The sequence below is a fragment of the Eucyclogobius newberryi genome, unplaced genomic scaffold (genome assembly GCF_026437365.1).
Source record: "Eucyclogobius newberryi isolate DKJ021-1_F unplaced genomic scaffold, fEucNew1.0.hap1 SCAF_14, whole genome shotgun sequence".
Lineage (NCBI taxonomy): Eukaryota > Metazoa > Chordata > Actinopteri > Gobiiformes > Gobiidae > Eucyclogobius > Eucyclogobius newberryi.
In genome coordinates this window covers 18,252,322-18,272,868 of record NW_027315768.1, presented here as the reverse complement: position 1 = coordinate 18,272,868, position 20,547 = coordinate 18,252,322, and the positions used below count along the sequence as shown (strand labels likewise).

At 40.8% G+C, this 20,547-nt stretch overlaps 2 protein-coding genes across 4 annotated transcripts in view; one reads left to right on the top strand and one right to left on the bottom strand.

Annotated features, from left to right (window-relative positions):
* col4a2 (collagen, type IV, alpha 2) overlaps nucleotides 1-7,283 on the bottom strand; it is a 40,881-nt gene extending 33,598 nt beyond the window's left edge. For 2 of the 3 annotated variants that reach the window (XM_072444646.1, XM_072444648.1), the window contains exons 1-3: nucleotides 7,075-7,265; nucleotides 6,850-6,944; nucleotides 6,716-6,767 (exon numbers count right to left, since the gene is read on the bottom strand). In XM_072444646.1, the coding sequence (XP_072300747.1) occupies nucleotides 6,716-6,767; nucleotides 6,850-6,875 (78 nt within the window). In that variant the 5' untranslated portion in view covers nucleotides 6,876-6,944; nucleotides 7,075-7,265. Of the gene's footprint in view, nucleotides 1-6,715; nucleotides 6,768-6,849; nucleotides 6,945-7,070 lie in introns of all 3 variants that reach the window. The other variant, XM_072444647.1, reaches the window with a different exon arrangement.
* Nucleotides 7,284-7,365: 82 nt separating this feature from the next.
* col4a1 (collagen, type IV, alpha 1) overlaps nucleotides 7,366-20,547 on the top strand; it is a 38,216-nt gene continuing 25,034 nt past the window's right edge. Inside the window, exon 1 of the mRNA XM_072444650.1 lies at nucleotides 7,366-7,577. Within this exon, the coding sequence (XP_072300751.1) occupies nucleotides 7,515-7,577 (63 nt within the window). The 5' untranslated portion in view covers nucleotides 7,366-7,514. The remainder of the gene's footprint in view (nucleotides 7,578-20,547) is intronic.

Below are 20,547 nucleotides of genomic sequence, written 5' to 3'. Positions count from 1 at the left end.
CTGCATTGATGACGAGCTCCAAGGAAACTCACACTGCCAACTGCACCGAGCCTTCCTCTTGCACGAGGACAGAGAATCACAAAAGAAGATATACACGTCGAATGCTGCTGGTCTCGTGGCTTTGTGTTATTCTTCTAGTTTAATCATTTTCACTCTATTAAAAACATTTCTCATCATTTGACACTTTTGTCGAAGGGTAAAGGAAGAAGCTGAAACATGTTGTGCAGGCATCCTCTTGTCTGATGATAAGAACGCTTCTGAACAGTTTTACTGTATTTTCCGTACTATAAGTCGCACCTTTTTTTTTTATAGTTTTGGCCGGAGTGCGACTTATACTTATATTTATACTTATATACTTATATTTTATATTATTTGTTATTTTCACACTTGCATCTGCATTTCATACTCCAGTGCATCTTATATATGTTTTTCTCTTCTCTATTATGCATTTTTTGGCTGGTGCGACTTATACAGGACTTATAGTCCGGAAAATACGGTAATTTACCCTGTAACGTAACTTTTATGCATTTGCTTGGGAACATAGTGAGACCCATTTCAAACTGGGGCAGTGGAGCGGATGCTTGGAATATAAATTTGTATCTTGCTGTCTGCTTCCGGCTTTTGAGTTCAATATCATATTTTAAACCAGACCAAAAACACAAGCGGAGGAAGGCCAAACATCAAACATGCAACTTTATTATCGTTGGCAGCCTTTTATAAGTGAGGCATGTCTTGATATAACACCAGATGTCCCACAGGTCTCTATTTTGCTGATAAGGGTCATTCTTGCCCTGCCCCTGATGGCTAGGACTAATACTGCTTCCTGCTAACATTGCTATCAAACCTGTGATACATATTTTAAGTGCTACAGTGAAAGTCGCAGACACAAGACAAACACATTCGCGCACATATGTGAAGTCCAGGGGAAATGGGAAAAGAGTGGGTGATGAGAGGGCCATGGATTTATGACAAAAAGAAGGAAAAAGTGGCTGAGAGTACAACCATGGGAACAGCTGCGAGGAGAGAGTGGTGGGCTCACATGTACATGTAGGACAGCTGCGATAACCAACATTCTGAAGAGATAGTTGATTTCCAGAGATCGCCCTTCACCATTTGACTCTGGTGAAGAACAAACCAAACAAACCAAACCAAATTCCATAGCTGAATATGTTAAGTCACTTGTTATGGTCAAGGAGACGTGGAGTATCCTGAATAAATGTAATTAATCCAAAGTAAGGTTCAGATCGAAAAGCTTCCTGAAGATGCAACAGAATCGATGAAAAGATGATCTGGTTTTGTGATCTTTGTGTGATGGGACATGACTTAAGAGGTGAACATGACCCTGGCTTGTGTGAGGGTTAAAGAGCTGCCGTCAGAGCTCACAGCAGAGGTCCTCGTGTCAACACGTCTCCTGTTACTGCCCCAGGACTGACACCAACACTGCTCCACCCAGGTCACCTCCAAATCCAACTCCATTTCCCAGAGGGCCGCACTTCTAATCAGTTTGTCAAACTCACTTAACACATTGCAATGTAGCTTGGATGGGGAAATCGGGGAAATAAGCCAAAGTAAGGGAAAAATAGAATGAGAAAAGATTCCACACAGTTGGACATGGTCACGCTAGCAGAAAGTGCATGTTTAATTTTGCTAGCATTACTCCCATGACCAGCTATAAATCAGTCAAATCAATTAGACTGCAGCTGGTAGTGTGTCCTGGGATTACTTTGGCTGCTATTTCCAGAGGATTATAACATCAGACACAAAACCTCATTGAGTCACTTTGTAGCTAAGACCCAATACATTTTGTGAAGAAGAAGTTCAAACTTTTCTCACTGGGATCAGATGAGCAAAGACACAGACAAAAACAGATTTAGTGTAAAAAGCTGAAGGCCCACTGGCCCAGCCCCATTCACAGATTGGGTCATGAGATGAGAAGTGGTGAGAAGTAGACAGTTGGACATTGACCTGATGGGACCCTTTTACCCCTTTTAACCCCCTTTAATCACCTTTAACACTGAGATGAAATCCATCTACTAGCATCAATCTTGTGAATAAGATGTCAAATACACTTCTCGTTCTAGTGATCTTACACACCTAAGTCATTATCTGGTTTACTCAAAGACGCCTCCTAAAATGGAAAGTTCGTCTAAATTACAGCAGCAGTGAAAACAGCCAGAGTGACTCTCTAAATCTCTGTGGTGCGTGTCATCTGCGGCTGTCACACATGACCGGGAATGTAAATGAAGCACGAAGTGTCCTTATCCATGGATCAAACCACTGGTATTCAACAGCACTCCAGGCTCAGGCTCCACGATAACAAGACTTATGATCAAGTACAGTAGCCTTTGTGTGCAGTGTGTATCTGAGAAAGACGAGCAAACATTAACGGTTTGGAGCTCTGATCGATACTCGATTTTAGGACTGAAACAAGTTCATCTATTAATCGCAACTAATTGATTATTTACATTTTCATCAACTTATCTAGCTCTCAAATAATTATTTTTCCTGAACTATATACAAGCTCCAAAGCGTGTCAGAGCAGCAACTAACTCGAATGACACAAGTCAAATTTGCATTTTTACTGAAAATAAATAAATAAATAAATAAAGAGTCTTAAATAATTCTCAAGCAGCATTAGCATTGTTTTAATTTGGTAAAAATCTAATCACGGGCCATTCATGATCCAAACAACTAATTGATTGCCAAAATAATCATTAGTTGCAGCCATGCTCTATTCATATGAGACACTAATAATAATAATAATGATAATAATAATAATTCTGCTTCAAACCCAGGATTTCTAACACAATCGTGTGTTGCAGTAGTGAAAAAGCAGAACTATCAGTATCACAGAACAGAATGCAGGACCAATGGATTCCTTTTTACAGTAGTAGGTGAACTTGATTGATTTTATGATCTTCTGGGAGCCGGGTCCCGCCTGACTGTAAAACAACTGTGACAGAGTGACTCCGCCCTGTTTCCTCTTCCTGTTTAGAGAACTCCTCCACATAATCTATTTTCTTTTCACACAATTCTTCTGCTCCCAGGATATTTCCCCCCAAATGACTTCAACAAGGTCAAAATTTGTCCTGTAAACTTTGCATTGAAAAAGAAGATTAGACACAATAATATTTCCTTGCCATTCATATGAGCATGGGAACAAATTATCAACATATCAGACAAAATATGTCTTACTTTTGAAAAAATGTTTATTTGACTTTATTTTGCACTGTTGAAAAACCAATGGGGGAAAGCAGCCAAGCACACCGGGCCTTTCATGCTGTAACAAAAGAGAGCTTGAGTTGACAGATCAGAGAAGTGTCACGTTTTCCTGAGAAAACAAAACCTACGCCAACATAAAGATTCCCCAATGGTTTTCAAACTATTCACCCACAGGTCACCACCAGTCACCTCTGCAGATGAATTGTTGCGTAAAGGCGTGGGTTTATAGTTTAGTTTAGTTCAGGGGTTCTCAAACTTTATACAGTCACATACCCCCAGTCACAAGATAATCGAATGGTTTGTGCATTCTATATTAAAATAGAGCAGGTGCTTTACATTTTAAACATTTATCATGGGAGATACAAATAATTAAATTCTAATTGAATAAATACAAAATGGAAAGTTTATTTTTTTCCCATGACTCTTTGTGGCCTCCTGTCATTTTATGTATGCGCCCCTGGGGGTTTCCATACTGTTTGAGAACTGGTTTAGTTATAATATTTTAGTGCATTTATAATGTATTTTTTCTTTCATATCAAGGGTCCTAAACCATGAAACAACTGAAGTGAAACAGGCAAACAAAGATCACAGTTCTCTTCGTGACTTTTGATTGAACCTGGCCTAAACAAAAACAATCCTACCATGAACATCTAGAGCAGGTGGTTTATCAAAATGAATGACCAATGCAAACCTCTGTAACTTAAAGATGCACTATGTCACTTGTCTCGATGGAGCGGTAATTGCTATTTAAGGAGTACGTTCTACAATAGGCATTAAAATGATCGCCATTAAACCAGCAATAAAGTGTTTTAGCAGTGACAAAAAAGAAGAAATATTCCAGGCAAGAAAAAAGAAAAGAATGTTGAAAGCAGTTGCACCTGAAATGTTGCATCGTACACCTATAAATAAAAGGGGCGCTGACTAAAAACACATTCTTTCCATGAGCCAAAAGAGTTGAGGTATAAGAATGCAGGTCAGAAGGTCTGCTTTGAGGCAACACCTCAGTGGAAAGAGCATTTTATTGAGCAGTGCAGAGACAGAGAAGCCCCACACATGGACTTCTCCTCCAGCAGCCACTGCTTCCTGCCGCCCCACACAATGAGCTCTTCCCTTCATTGTTGAGACCAGGCACTTGCATCTACTGCTTTATTTTGGCAGGGGATGTGCCATTCATTTTTTTGCCCCTTATCAGCTACAGACATCATCCCCTTGATCCGGAAACACACCTTCCTCCAACAGAAAGAATTTGAGAGGCCAGTCACGTGTCGACGTGCCACTCCTGACCTCATTATAAAGCACTTTAGATTACTGTTTGGATATTGTACAGTAAAAAATATAATCATCTACAACTCCACTGTGTGCATCCTTTTACTATAACTTTAAGAGACTAATATTTCACTTTGATTTAATGTTGATGTGGTGTGCAACCCTATTCCTAAAGTCTTATAGAAAAGACATTCACCGCAATCATCCATTTTACCTAAACAGTGGCAATTGCTATAACAGACATTGTGGCTAGGAATCCAAGGCCACCCCCACCTGAAGGAACAACTTTCCACCGCTTGCATCATTGGCTCATTGCTTGGGCCGACGTAAACATCTTGTAATATATTTTTAAACATTTGACACTAGACCACCTCAAAGCATCTCAGAATGTCCCATGTGGAACTTCCTGTTAGCGCTACTGTCTCCAGATCCTTCCTTCCTCTGCCACTGGAAACTGATAATGGCCTTCAAGCAGGGTTTGGGGAAAATAGTTCACATACAGCAGTTTCAACATGGAGCCAACCAGGAAATCCTGACACAGTCTCTCTGATGTACAGTGGATCAATCCTTGACACAAAAACAGCTGAGCCAGAAAGGGCATCTGACGTAAAACCAATTCCAAATCAGAATATGAATCAATGCCAAAGTTACACGATTTGAAGGAAAAGAAAAGGAACAGCTGAACACAATCAAGTATGTAACAAACTGCAAGTGTTATACATACTATAAAGATGAACCATGTCCTAAAATGTTGAGTGGTTGCAGAATATCTTGGGAATGATCCCTCTTGGAAATGTGAACTATCCACAGCTTGGACATGAATGTGGGAAAGAGCTCAGTTCACTGGGTCAGCCATAAAGAGCTGAAGCTCCCAAGGGTCAGATTAGAATATAGTATTAGAAACATATTTTCTCAGACATGGTTGGAGTCTCTGTGCTTGGATATTAGAGCAGCATGTAATCTCTCTAGTAAGTATTCCTGTAGTCAATGAAGTTAGAGTTGTACCACTGCGCTCAGTGACATTGTGGACTAAAACTCTGATGTGGACTCGAAACTTGTTTAATTTTAGTCCTTTATATTATGGCAGTAGCAAAGGGAAGATGGGTCACTAATCTGCATGCCTGTTACTATCAACTTGAGTACATTTGGACTTGTTCTGAATCTTGTTCTTTTTCTGACTTGACATAAGGCCTCCCGGTGCTTGAGACCCCACCGATTGTAGTACAGTTCTGTATGTTAGTGTCTCACAATCTGAGATTGTCTAGATTTAGTCAACAGAGATTCTGAGCTGTGTCACACGCTTTTAATCAAGCCCTAAACAGATTTTATTAAAAAAGACACAAAGAGGCCTTTCATTGCAGAGGAAAAACAAATCTTAATTTAGGAGTCTTGAGTATGATATTAAATACAGCAGAGAATGCTCGGAGCATCTGAGACATTGCAACAAACCCTCACGTGTAACAAGCACAAACACATGGTTTATGCATCATGGGGTGGGCTGCAGAAGGGGGAGCAACAAGTAGGCCATGGAACGCATTTCTGGCATCAGAGTGACAGTAAAAGTCAAACAGTAATGTATAAAGTATGAACAAATAATGTTTATGGTCATTTTACTAAGCCAGAATAATTGTGATGTTACACTTAAACTTAAGAACAATGCACTTCTATGTTGTGCTGCACTAAATACTAACTTCTGTTGCATTCATAGCATGAGAATAAAGAGCAATAAAGCAACCACAAGCTGAAAGTAATCCAAACTACTGGCAAAGAAGTTTGTTGTGTGTGGGCCTTTCTGAGTCGATGCCTTCAGTACAACATGTGTCACATAGACGTTTCATTTAGAGAAGGTTCTACATCTTTCAAATTCTCCACGACCAGTTTGTGATAGGCCTATATTTCACTTCAGCTCCAAGGACGTCCTCTAAACTTGAGGTGAGTGACTGCTAAGTATACTGGTATAGTCATGTTTGTCAGTTCTGTTTTACAAAAAGCATGCAAGTATTTAAAAACTGATTTTTTAGCCAATAACGTTTCAACGCTTTTCATTCCTGATTTGGGTTTTGGTGCTGCTATGTAGCAGCAGTATGTCAAGCCAAGCCCCCTCCTCAGCAGAGGAACTCCCCACATGACACTCCCACAGAGGCCAGCTTGTGCTCCTGCTCTTGTGTCTGCTTTGAGAGTTGGTCAGCTTTACCTGTGAGCAGAATTAAATGTGTAAAAGACTCACTGCGTGAACTCCAGAGGCGAAGATGGAGAGACAGACGAACAGCAGCAGCAGTCTGCAGAAGCAAATGGTCATAGTTCGTAGTAAAGAATCAGAAGTGTCACGGTGCTGTGATGTGTAGTCAGAACCACTCATACCTCACACCGGTGTGTTGTGCCTGCATGGTCCTACGCACGTGCACCGCAAACCTCTTTCCCACGACGTGTTTTACCTCTACTGCATGACCCGCCGCCTGCCGCGCGTGTCCATAAAAGGAGACAATCAAACTAATGAACATGCTTGTACTCTGCACTTTAGGACATGCCATTCGAGCCATTAAAGATAAACAATGAAGCTAAAACTAGTGCAGTTGTTTCACTTACGGTCACTCCAGCCAGACGCGCAGATTGTAGATGGAGAAACACGCACTAACGGACAGAGGCGCGCGCGCTCCGGAGCAGAAGAGCGGCCGGTACCAGAGTTTGAGAAGCAGCAAAACTCCAATATTGAATGAAACACGACAAAGACACGGCAACTAGTCCTTCTTCTCACCGCGAAAAAAGCCGAGTGTTTGCAAGTTAGTGCGCTTAAGGATGGGCGAGGGTGGTCTTCTGTTCGGAGGAGGGGGTGTGGTGCTGTAAGAAACAAGACCAACTTGCACTGATCAGACGGTCACATCGTTCCGGACAAAGATGCAGCCAACGGCGCTGTCCCAGTCGTGAACATAAGCCGTGTATTATCTTTGGAGCGCAGAGGCAAAGGACGAGCGGAGCGTCAACAGGTGGTGTTTACGCGGAGACGGGCTGCTGCAGACGCCGCTACGATGCTGTTGCCGTGCGCGGTCCTGGTCATCCTCACGTTCTGCTTTGACCCCGCACACGCTGAGGTAAGGGCTTCAAAAGAGGCTTGTGTGTATTTGTAGAGGCAAAAGTTTGGGAATCTTTATTATAGTACCTTTGCTGACAATAGGACCTTTAATTGTAATAGTTCTGTTTCATTGTAAAGACATGTGTTTCTGCTTTATGTTGTGTCATTTTGGTTAAGGCTTGTTTATCAAAGTTTTTTATCAATTTCTGGTCAGAGATTTATGTTCACCCCAAACCATAACTTAAATTGGGTCATGCTGCTCAGACATTGCAGTGTATCCAGTGCTGGTCCAGCCTCCCGCCCTTCTGCTGTGGCACAGGGGCCGGCAGAGGGTGGGGTCCTGACTCATGCATGTGAGCAAATACTCATGTGCAACACCTCAACATTACAGGACATCTATCCACACGGTAGATGTCCGTGCCAATGTGATCAAGTAAACAGTATTACCTAAACAATTACAGCCACAGGAGGTAACAACAAAAATACAAATAAAAATCTTAAAGCTGGAGTTCCAAACTTTGTGTCCAGAATTAGAAAACATATCTTTGCAAACTTGTAAGAAAGAGACATGTAAGTCACTATATGATGCTATGGGATGAGAGCTGATTGACTGCAAGGGTGGTCATCCTGCTTTACGTTTGTGTCTGAAAAATGTCTTCTAAAGGCACAGATCCATTTATGTGAACACTAACTATGTGGCAAAGGGTTTAAAGAGAATTTACATTGATTTAAATACCTACCATACTACCTGCTGTCATGACCATAGCATGAATTGCATAAAACAAAAATGGCATCCAGCATCAGCTTGAACATACTAGCTTTCTTCATGTCTCAATATAGAGTAATATTAATGTCATAAAGTTTCACGACGGACTGCAAGAATTGTCACTATCACACAGAAAAATGCATGTTTCATAGTTTATGACCAGTTTCAATAGTTCTTCACACAATCTTCAGTGTGTGAGATAGAGCGCTGGAGTAGTATTTTATGTAGTGGCTGCATGGATGAACTGTAATACAAACAGGAAACTTTAGACACTTGGAGAAATTGAGCCCAGGAGAGGGAGAGCGTTCAGGCCAACCATTGACTAATGAAATAAACCTTACAGAGGGCTCAGCATCTCCTCAAAGGGACACCAACTCAACTCTTTCTTTCCTCCTCAAATTAAATTTATAGCTCTTGTAGAGATTTTGAGTTAGACCATGACCCAAATTTCAATAAGTTTGGACATCTCTTTGCAGAAATACCAGGAAGTGACATTGGCAGCAAATCAAAAGTTCTTGTTTTGGCTTCCTTATATTCACAGAGGTAAACGAAGGCCAAGAGGAACTTTATTGTGTCCCAGAGCATTCCTTCTAACAATAACCTGACAATTATTATATGAACATTGACCTATTTTGTGTGAGTTGGTATATATATATTTTTTAAAAACTCTTTTTCACCCTCTGCGGGTCGTCTCTATTTATCCCCCTTCAAGCTCGGGTCCTTTACCAAAGGCCTGGGAGCTTGAGGCTTCTGCGCAGTATCTTTGCTGTTACTGGACCGAGATCTCTGGTGTTTTTCCTGGGATCTGCTCAAGTCATTCCTCCAGTTTGGGGGTCACTGCCCCAAGTGCTCCGATCACTACGGGCACCACCGATACCTTCACGCTCCAGGCCTTCTCCAGCTCCTCTCTGAGGCCTTGCTATTTCTCTAGTTTCTCGTGTTCCTTATTCCGGATGTTACCGTCCCATGGCACTGCGATGTCCACCACCACGGCTTTCCTCTGCATCTTGTCAACCACCACTATATCTGGTTGGTTCGCCATTACTATTCGGTCTGTCTGTATCTGGAAGTCCCAGAGGACCTTAGCTCGGTCGTTCTCCACTTTTGGTGTTTCCCACTTTGTCCTTGGGGTCTCCAGCCCGTACTCTGCACAGATGTTTCTATACACTCTGCCAGCCACCTGGTTATGGCGCTCCATGTATGCTGTCCCTGCCAGCATCTTGCACTCTGCAGTTATGTGCGGGATGGTCTCAGGGCCCCCTTTGCACAGCCTACACCTTGGGTCTAATCTGGGGTGGTAGATCTGGGCCTCTATTGATCTGGTGTTCAGGGCCTGCTCCTGTGCTGCAATGATCAGGGCCTCTGTGCTGTCCTTCAGACCGGCCGACGATATGGATGTGTTTATATGTATCATATATATTCATGGCCATATATATAATTTGAAATGGTGTTGCTAACGACACTTCATCCTCCTCCAGCCCGAGGAATGTGCAGGTATTATCTATAGGAAACCATCATATGGAGACTTGATCTCTTGGACCTCAAAGTGCTGACAAGGGGCATGTAATTTGGTCCAGGCCTGATCCTGTAGATTATCTCTCACACATAGACAACAGCTGACCTTCTGGTCGCCGGCCAAGACACAGCACCCAGAGGAGACCGAGGCGGCTCAGCTCTGTTCACACTGCAGTAAAAATGCCTCCATTTGGAAGAGTTGTGGCTCTGTTTGCACCCTGGTGTTTTGACAGGAGTCTCCAGGTGCCAATGCAGATACTGACCTTGATACTCACAGAGTGTGACGGGGCTGTCCCACTTAGAGCATGTGGCTCCTGTAGAGTGTCACACATGAGCTTAGACAGTGGAGGGATAAACATCGTAAAGTTCTTTGTAACACAGTGTGGCCCTCCTGCAGAGATGGAGAGAAAAGGCAAAAATATGATGTAAATAAAACACCTACAACAACCTGGATGCATATACAGATATATTTTAATTTCTCCAAATAACTCCAAGAATAATATCTCTGATACAAATCCAGTCAAGTTCACACAGACCTATTTGGCCTTCAAGCCAATGTAAAATTAAGCTCTTTAACTGTGAGTCATAAAAGTCAGATGTGATTTGTTGCAGTTGATGGCGTAATGGATACTTTTGTCTAAAAGCGAATTCAGTTTCAACCCTGATGCAGAGGGATGCTGAGTGGAGCCAAAGATGATGCCCTCGAAAATCTGTTTGTCCCACCTATATACAAAAAGCACTGGTGCACAAGCTTAAGTCAGCTGATTCATGGGTTTGCTGCTGTCTTTCTTCAGCTGTTTGTCTGTAGTTTCTGTGAATGAGAGGCATGAGGCCTACTTTCACTCTTATCTAAACACACAGTTTCCTCTGGAGTCTAAACGTCTTATTACTTTACCATAACTGACCTCATTATACATACAGTTATGCAAAATGACTGAGTGTCATCTGTGGCTTTATGTGTGTCCCAATAACTGCCTGGGTGTGTAACATATGCACAACATGCACATGAATCATCAAATCCCATGTTAAAGGTTGTTTAGTGTTTGCCATTTAGTGGTTACAACAATCATGTCATCAGAGTCACTGACAGAAGAAATGACAGATGCATGTTCATCTTTGATATTTCTGGTGAAGCATTTATTGTCAGCATTTATCATCCATTTTGAACATATTGTTAAGATAAGTGACGAGTGGGTTCTGAAGAGGGGCAAACCTCCCAAAAGACACAATGATGGTATCAACTTTAAGGCTGAATAATCCAAACTTTGGGTTGGGACCCAAGGGTGGGCCGCTTTTGATTTTATGAATCCCAGCTAAATGTTTTTATAGTTGTCAATTTATGCCCATATGTTTTTCATTTTTAGGTGATTTGCTTGTGCTATAAATTGTGTGTTGAACAGTTCTCAACTTGGATAACCTTTACTGAACATAAAAAAGTTATGTTTGAATTGAAGATTACAGTATGTTTGGCCCGTTATGAAAATCTTCATATTAACTTGATCATCTATATTTTCTGTAAAGTTCTTGGAAGTACTTGAAGGAGCAGCTGAGTCTTAATGGAGGTCTGAGCTTAGTACAGTTGTGTATTTATACTTACAGTGAAACCTAACATTTACTTAATGATCAATAAACTGAACCATGGTCAGGCATTTGTACTTATTTGTTGCTAAAATGTTGCTGTGTTTCTACTATATCATACAAACAGCTGAAAGGTCTTAGATAACCAAAGCCTATCTAAGACATTGTGTTTAGTTTTGATGCTAGTGACTCACCATAGTCAGTTAAAAGAGAGTATTTGTTCTCATTAAATTCACCCGACATAAATAAAGATGGAATCAGAGCTCAGTGGAGAGGTCAGCTGGTGTGTTGGACCAGTGCAGATACTGACTGTTCTTCCAGTGGCATGTCTCAGGAAGAAGAGATGGACAATAGACAGACAGAAATAAGATTTGCCTAGGTTCATTTCTTTCTTTCTTTTTTAAGGAGTTTTTTTGGGTTCGGTGTTTTATTACACGGAACAGCTTACTGTAAAATTGGGAGGAGAGAAGGGAGGACATGCAGCAAATAGTCAGAGCAGGATTCAAACTCACGACCCTATGGCCGCCTGCACATGGAGCCTGACATGTGCTGCAATCAGTTCAATTTATTTTTCTACCGCCCAAAATCACAACAGCACATGACAGCTTCATAAAACAGCAAGCACATGTTTAGAAGTTTTTATTTAAAGTTCATCACACTATATTTTGTGCTGGCGTTAGGTGCGTTTCACCAAGTCCTCAAGTATTTCTGTGCAGTACAACGTTACTTTACTGTAGATTGTTAAAAAAAACTATAAACAGATTTGGAATACAGATTTTAAATGTTTTTTTGTATTTGTTTTAAGAATTTAGTTTTCAAAATCAACTTTGGAACAGTATGCTATACCTCTATTTGACTCTATTTGTACTTGTATGGAATAGCTGACTTTTAACAGGTGAACATAAAAAAAAACAGATGCTGACCTAATTTCCCTTCTTTGTTTATTTTTTATTTTTTTGGAGTCTATTTTTTTCCTATGACAGCATCTCTCAGGCCCTGGGTCGTTGATGTAACAATAGCGGTGAGGTTTTAGTGCTGCAGGTGATGAGGTCTGATGTGGAAACAGAACAACAATAGAGAACCTCTCACTTGGAGCTTTCAAGCGTCTGGAATGATAATCATGAGTTTGTTGCACACTTGGAAAAAGGGCAAGAACAAAAAGGGCCTTTCAGTGTTTTTATGGAAATCCCCAATGTTCGCACTTTCAAAACAATCCAGTGTGAAAGTGGTGGTGATTAGACATGATTTAACCCTAGGATCATTTTCCCCTTTTGGAGAGAATGACAGAACAATGGAAAAGGTGGTTCAAGTCATTCTTGTTTGACATCCCAATCATTGCCATCAAGTACTATCTTTGAGTCATGAATGTGTGTGAATGGATGAATTGTTCCTCGTTTCTCTTTTTTAACTAGATTTGGTATTAAAATTAGAGGTAGGTGATAGTTTATTGTTAGTTTATTGGTCACAATTTACATTTGATCACAAATCAAATGGTCAATATGTTTTTATATGCTTAAAAAGGTAAATAAAGCCATCTGCTGCTTCTGAGAATTCCCACTTCACTGTGATTGGTTAGATCCAGCTGTCACTCACTCAGATGCTTACAGAGTCTGACCAAAATCTCTTCTGCGTTTGATCAGAAACACTGAAAATACATCATGACATTCAGATCATCACAGTATGTTGCCCAGCCATAATTTAAATAATGATTTTATTAACGAATACATAAAGATTAGCAGTCAGAGTGTGGGAATAGGATCTATGGGGTTGGTCACAAAGGTCAAAGCTGTCCTCGCGTTCCAACATTTTTCCCAGGTAGTGGAGTGCTCTTTGGAGAGATGTGGAGCGGACCTGCCCCTTCTTGTCTTTGTGCGCATAAAAGGCAAGGAAGAGGCCTCGCTGCACAGAAAAGACCCACTTCCTAAAGCCTGCATCCTGTGGCCCAGAGATGCACATTCAGGCAGGAACTACAAGTGCTCCAGGCTCACGTGAAACTGTGTTTGTGTTGCATTCACTCCTCACTCAGAGAAGTGTGGGCACAGAAAGGTGCTCAGATAGCATCAGAGTCACGTTTTTGTGCTCAGGCATCTGAAACAGCCTGATTTAATTTAGTGTGTTTATTCCTTCTTGGACAGCTGCTGTTTCTGTGGGATTGATCACAATTACAGCTTAGATTGTCCACATGTGGGCACGTGAACAATGCTGTGCATCCACCAGAACGCCTGCACTTCTACACAGCCAAGGAAAACGTTTGGGAAACTGTTTTTCCAATACAATTTTCAGAACAATTTCGAGGCAGCGGTAAAAGGAGAACACTTTCCAATATGTTTTTGCCTTTCTCTGTTTGGTTCTTTGTGGTGCAGTGTTTTGCTTTAGGTTAACCAGGCTTGGACCAGTTGTCCAACTGATTGAACATGTGCTAGGTTTGCACAATATTAGAAATGATTACGAAATGCAATATGGCAGTTAATTTCTGCAATATCGATATTATTGCAACATTTTTTTGAACTTTTTGACTCAAACATTTAATTTATTAAAACAAATATGTTCATGCATTAGTTATACTCTGTCAGAAGAAAAGCTTGTATTGCTCTTAATTGTGTAGCTCTAATGTTCTACAGAAAGTAGGGCTTGAAATACTAGACAGATGTTTGTATCTGCACATCGGCACACCTACTCCACTGGATCAATGTCCAAAACCACTTGTCCTAGCAATAGTACTGACATCTGTTACTGGGTGAAGCTGTTTTTTTTCTTCTTTTTTGGAAAATTAGACCCAGGAAGTTCCTTTGCACTCAATAATTAGGAAGGACTTAGGCTTAATTGGTTAAAAGGCTAACATTTCATGCACATGTCGTCTGCTGCACTCTCAGACAGAGACAGACACAGAGGAAAACTGTTATCAAGATGACCCTGCAATTGAAAGCCCTGTTTGAACTCCTAAATCCTTGCTAATGGCCTCACCCGGGGTCAGAGGTCGGCAGGGTGAGTCATTTGGGGTCATGCCACAAGTCAAGTGGACATGGAGAATGGACTGATTAGACAAAGGCCGGGGAAAACATTGAGATTAATGGATTTGATGGAGAAGTCGTCCATTCAGTACTTGTGTTTGGTCCATCACCATGACAACCCATGCAATATGATATGCTTCTGGTCACACACACACACACACACACACACACACACACACATGCACACGCACGCACGCACACACACACACACACACACACACACACACACACACACACACACACACACGTCCCTATACAATCATTGGGACGGGTCTTTGGCCTGAGAAATCCTCTAAAACAATTTTCCCATTTGCAGAGTTAATTTTGCACATGAGAATAGCTGGTCTGACTGTAAAACATGGCACTGCAGTGTCCTGGATTATGTCGCTCACTCGCTGACATGTTGAACAGGCTGACAGATAAGTGGGACTTTCTTTTCAGCTGACTTTGTTTGATGTAGGAACTCATTTGCCATAGGAACTTGTGTATGGTCTATGTCCAATACAGAGACGCTGAACGTTTCTACTGTTTAATGTCTTATAGCAATGACAAACAACATTAACCATTTGCCTTTGCTTCTAAACACAACTGACATTCATTAAACGTCCACAATATCTCCAGTGGACTGCATGCTTTTTCCTTCACAACCAAAACAATCTAGATCTGAGGTTTAATCCTGCTTTGTTCAACAGCCATTGATTCTTGTCTTCATCAAAAACACCCGAAGAAAGACACCTTGACCTTGAATAAACGTCACAGTGCTGACATTTTAATAGCTTTTTGCCAATAAAATATTTCACCACCAAAGCATAATAATCTAAGGTACTGTCCAACCAGAAGATTAAAAGAACATTAAAATCATCACTCATTTCTCATGTCCTCACGTTTAACTTTGCTGTTTCGATGATTTCCATGTGCGCATTGCTGCTTGTTAATGCGTTGAATAATTTGGACATGTGTTTGTGTGAGAACGCCGGCCTGTCCCTGCATCTGCTTTTGGTTACAGAAGCCCTGAATGAGTTCCCACTGCAGATGAAAACCTGCTGCCTGTGCGAGCATGGTTCAAATCAAGCCGTTCCCAGCGAACAAGCGCAACAGGGCGCCTTAAATAAAGGAAACACACAACACAGCCCTGTTTTATTGCAGCGTGTACCTGCAGTAAGTCTCCTGGTGGGACCGTGACCTCTGACCTTGTTTCTTGCGAGAGGCTTTAGTCGGCTCCTGTGACTTAAAGCTATCATGCTTAAGGAGTTATTAAGTAGATCACAGCCAGCAATATAGTAGTTTTGTGAAGTTGCATAGGTTACATGTTTGTACGATATATTTCTACAGAAAATATCACAATAAACAATAATATAGAAATAGATTAACCCCAAAGCAGTATAATACCAGTAAAACATGTGCTAAAATATACGCTATTGTGAAAGAAGCAGAATGAAACACTGGCATACTTCTAACATTATCTACATAGTCACAGAAGTTACTTACTTGACTCTCTACAATTAAAATCTTGTCGTAGTAAAAGAAAATAAAGCATAAATATTTTTCTAGAATTCTTATGATTTAGTAATTATCTATAATTGTTTAGCTGGTTTATCGATCAAACTCCCATACATGTTTCTTTATAGTAGAGATAAAGTATAGTATATTAATTTGCATGTACTAATACTCAGTTACTTTGCGCAGTAAGGCTCGATACGTTGGTAGACCTGGCCAATCACAGGGCAGCAATGTGGTCTGGGCGGAAACCAAACGTGCAGCGCTCAAATGAACCAGAAACAAACTCAGACGGATTTAATTTGGCCTTTTGTTGTAGAAATCGATGTGTTCTTGGTCCCATTTCATTTTGTGAGCCAATACTGATATCCTAAATATATCTTAATGTTGTGGCCGATAATCCATATTATGTGTCAGCACTGATTATAAGACCACAAATTTAAAAGTTATGGTATTGTTTACAAATGAACTAAAGCTGAAAACAAAATGTGGTTATCTGGGAATTAAAACGATTTCTGACATGATTGTGTACAAACAGCCATATTATGAGCCTAAATGGTTTTCAATAAGGCAAATCTTATGAACTGAGGTCAATATGGAGTAACACATGGGCTCACACAGTCTGAGGCGGTGCAGGAAAATATCTGTGCTAAATCTCGGCTAAATCTTCAATATCTGACCGATACCAATACCTGATGTACCGATACCTGATATACCAACCTCTAGAGGGCAGCGCTTTGTGCATTTGAGGATGATAGATGTGTTGGATCCCTCTGTTTGTCTGTCCTATCAGCTTGAAGTATTTGTTTGAACGTTTCACCTTTTCCAAATCTATCTGTATTATTGGCGTTAGTTCATTGTCTTACCGGATATCTGGGGTACATACTTTGGTATATGACTTTTTCCTATTGGAATTTGTGCACCTGCATCTCTTCCTCTTGGTCTTTCACTGTTTATAGAGTGCATTGCACAAGGAGCTTTGTCAATCCAACACTATCCAAGTCTTTCCAAGTAAGGCGGTCTCCACTCCTCAACATCCATCAGCTCATGGCAGTGGCCCAGAATCAGAGAAGGCAAGGAATGTCAAAACACCAAAGTTCAACCTAGTCCAACCTGACAAAAGAAATATGCCTCCCACTCATCTTTGGATTTTAATGTTAGATTTGCTGGAGACGGCGCTGACTATATCTCGAAAAAATGTGAATGAGATTGACAAGATCAATCAGGGCACAAGTCAATTACACTTCCCATGTAACCCACAGGTCTGCGCTGTAAAACATAAGCTCATCCATGTCAATTTTAGCAATGTCTGACAGATGTCGAGGAGAAAGATGAGGCAGTGCTACAGTGGGAAAATAAAGGCTGTACAAATGTGGTGAAATAAATGGCTGCAGATGGCAGAATTATGCCTGCACTTCTGCAGAATAACTCAACCTGACATCCACTTCACATGGGACCTTGTCAAGGGGAATTCTTCTCAGTGGGTCAAATTTAGAGCAACATGGAATTTGAGTGTCTTCATGTGTCTCCAAACAAGACAGGCGTGTAGTTATGAAAATGTAGACAACTGGAAACGACTAATGTGCCAAAGCACTGGGCTTTTTTCAAATAAATGTATTTCTCTAGCAAGGACCACGACCCCAGATACGATGCAAGGTGTTTATTGGCAGGGGAGAAACATGAACAACCCGAATGTACGAAGTTGATGCCGTTTTGGGTCTTCTTGCGATGAGGGCTGAAGGCTCCCGGGCCTCGATACCCCCATCTAGGAGATGAATTAGAATAGTTTAAAGAGGGTGGGAGGGAGGGGCACAGGTGTGTGTGTGATCTGGATGATTAAGTAGTGTAGCCGCAGGAAGGGGCGTAGGAAGGGGCGTGGTCCTGCTCCCGAACTTAAGATAACAAACTTATCTCCATGCAATTTCACAGTGACCCACAGTAATTGGTTTATTGACCCCTTGTTATGATATCAATAACACATATACAAATAGTCCATTATTTTATTACTTTTGATCTGTTCATAGACCAAAATACCAAAAGACCAAATATTTCACTATTGTCACGATATTCAAATTTCAAAGTCGATTTCAATTCCAAGGAATATGCTTGATTCTCGGTTTAGATTTCACATAATTAGACAAAAGACTGTAATTTTACACAAAAATGAGCATGTGTTCTTCTACCAGTTTTGAGACAAATCAATAATCCATGTAAAACAATTAAGAAAAGGTCAAATTTGGTGTGTTTTTGTTTGTGCAAATGCTAGTTTTAGTATAGATTAATATGTGATTTTCAATACTTTTGACAATTCTATAATCCACTATCCTACACCCCTTCTCTCCTAAATGTCCCCGTGTTGTGGTTTTACCTTTACGCCAAAAGTGGGTCGATTTATGGGTAAGACTAGCCTAATTGTGTCCATATGCTAACAATAGTTTGTAGCTAACAGCCGGAGTGTATCTTTACGGGGTGACAAACCCGTGACAGACACAGGTTAAGCGTGCGGAACAGAACTCTGCCACTGTGTTAAATTGACTACAACCGTCTCGAAGTCGTGATGATAATGAGCAGCCGTATATCAAAGGACTCTTTTACCACATGTTCGAATTCAGGCTGACTGGAAAGAGACAGGGCTGCTTGAAATGAACGGATGTTATTTTAGTAAAAGGTTTGAGGATATGTTCAATGTGGTGGAATGTGGCGGGTCGTAGGAAAAAAAAAGATGTCAGTTACGTTCAATTTAATCAAACAGGAAACCAAATCATACATGACATACTATAAAAGAAGACTGATTAAAATGCAATTTCTCTCTTCTTGAGTAAAGCAGTGGTTGTGAGTTATAGCATAAGTCAAAGTAGAAGTAGTGGTACAAATACTAACAGCAGCAGTAGTGGTATTTCTAAGATTTATATCAGTCCTATTAGGAAACACCACCTGATGAGTTCTGTGATGGTTAGAAAACCAGAAAAAATACAAAATGGATTCAAAGAACAACATTTCAGGAGATTAATATTCATGTGTGTGACTTGCGTTGTGCTTGTGTCTTTAATGTTCTTTTTGAGGACTTGTTTAAAATCAGAAATCAGCTCTTTTTGGTCAGATTGTGTTGAAACAAAACTCAGATTAAAGTCAATCTTGACTCGTCGAGCTTCAGACTGAGCAGTGCCAACAGTTAGCTTCACTCCTCCTTCATTTTCACTGCACGTCCATTCGATGTGACTCAGGTATTAGCTGTGACAAATACACTCTCCACAAAGTCCATGCTCCCAAAGTGTGTTATCTGTCTTCCTCTTTGGGACGGCTCATATCAGTGCAGTGGAAGAAGGAAGGATCCTAGATAAGTCACCCCATAAACCACTCACCTCATTTGTCATTGCCAAGACCAAACATACACATATATGTTTTCAGTAAAGACAGTAGCGCCTACCTAAAGTAATACACATTTATAGTGAGGATTATCTGGCATGTGGGCCCCTGGTGGCTTGTGAGGCTCTTGTGAATCAGTGGGAGGTTGTGGCAGGAATGTGACGTGCAGAAAACATATCTGTGGATGACATTTGCCAGATGCTTGTGTGATCTCAACCTCCTCTTTGCATGAGGCTTGCACAATGTTGTACAGCTGGCTATGTGCTCAGAGCTGCGGGAACATGACTGCCCTCTTCTGGTCACTTCCCAGTACTGTTGCGTTTAAGTTTTTGTCTTCAGATTGGATGCAGTACATAACGGAATTTGATTTGTCCATTTTGGCAAACAGAGCAGAGACTCTGAGTCATACTTAAAGGACGTGCAATGAAAATGAAACAGGTCCTTTGTGGATCAGGGAAATCCAGTAGCAAAAGAACATAATATCGTAAATACCTTGTTTTCCTCTTCCTAGTATTGTTTTTCATAGAACAAACTGGTGAAGAAAATGAGTCATTCAAGTTTTTAAACAATAAGGGTGTGGCTCAAATGTTAATATGTACAATCTCAAATATCTTGTATTTATAGTTGTGGTCAGAGGTAAAGCTTGTATTTGTGACCATGTATAACAAATTAGTTGTTGCTTATAATCATGCACATGTATATCCTGTTTCAGTTGTAGGAAAGCTATAGAGTAATTCGAGTAGAGTAAAGCTTTTTTTTTATTATAAATTATTAGAAGGAATTATTACATATTTAATGTATTTGCATGATACACTCACTATTGCTCCATATATCATAGTAAAAGTATGGTTTGGAGAATGCACCTGTAATGCAGGTGTTCTTCTTGATGTTTTTTGTTCACTTCACATATCAACTTTGTAATGACAACTCTAGAATGTGTCAGAAATATCCTTTAGATAATGTGGATACACTTAAATGAGTGGTTTTATGCAAGCAGACCTGCTCATTATGGTCACGTTAGCCAACTGCACACTGGGTTCGCATTAAGAGTGTTTATATGAGGTCTCGGGAAAAGCATCCCTCTTTGGGACGGGGCCTGTGAGCCTCAGACTAAACATGACTCATCACTTCCCTCTGGGTCTGTCACTGACTCGTGATGTCAGACATATCGAGTACCTGCTGCTGGGCCTTTGAACCTCCAACCTTTTTCAAACCATGCTATATTTATCTGGGGAGGAAGTACAATATATTTTAGT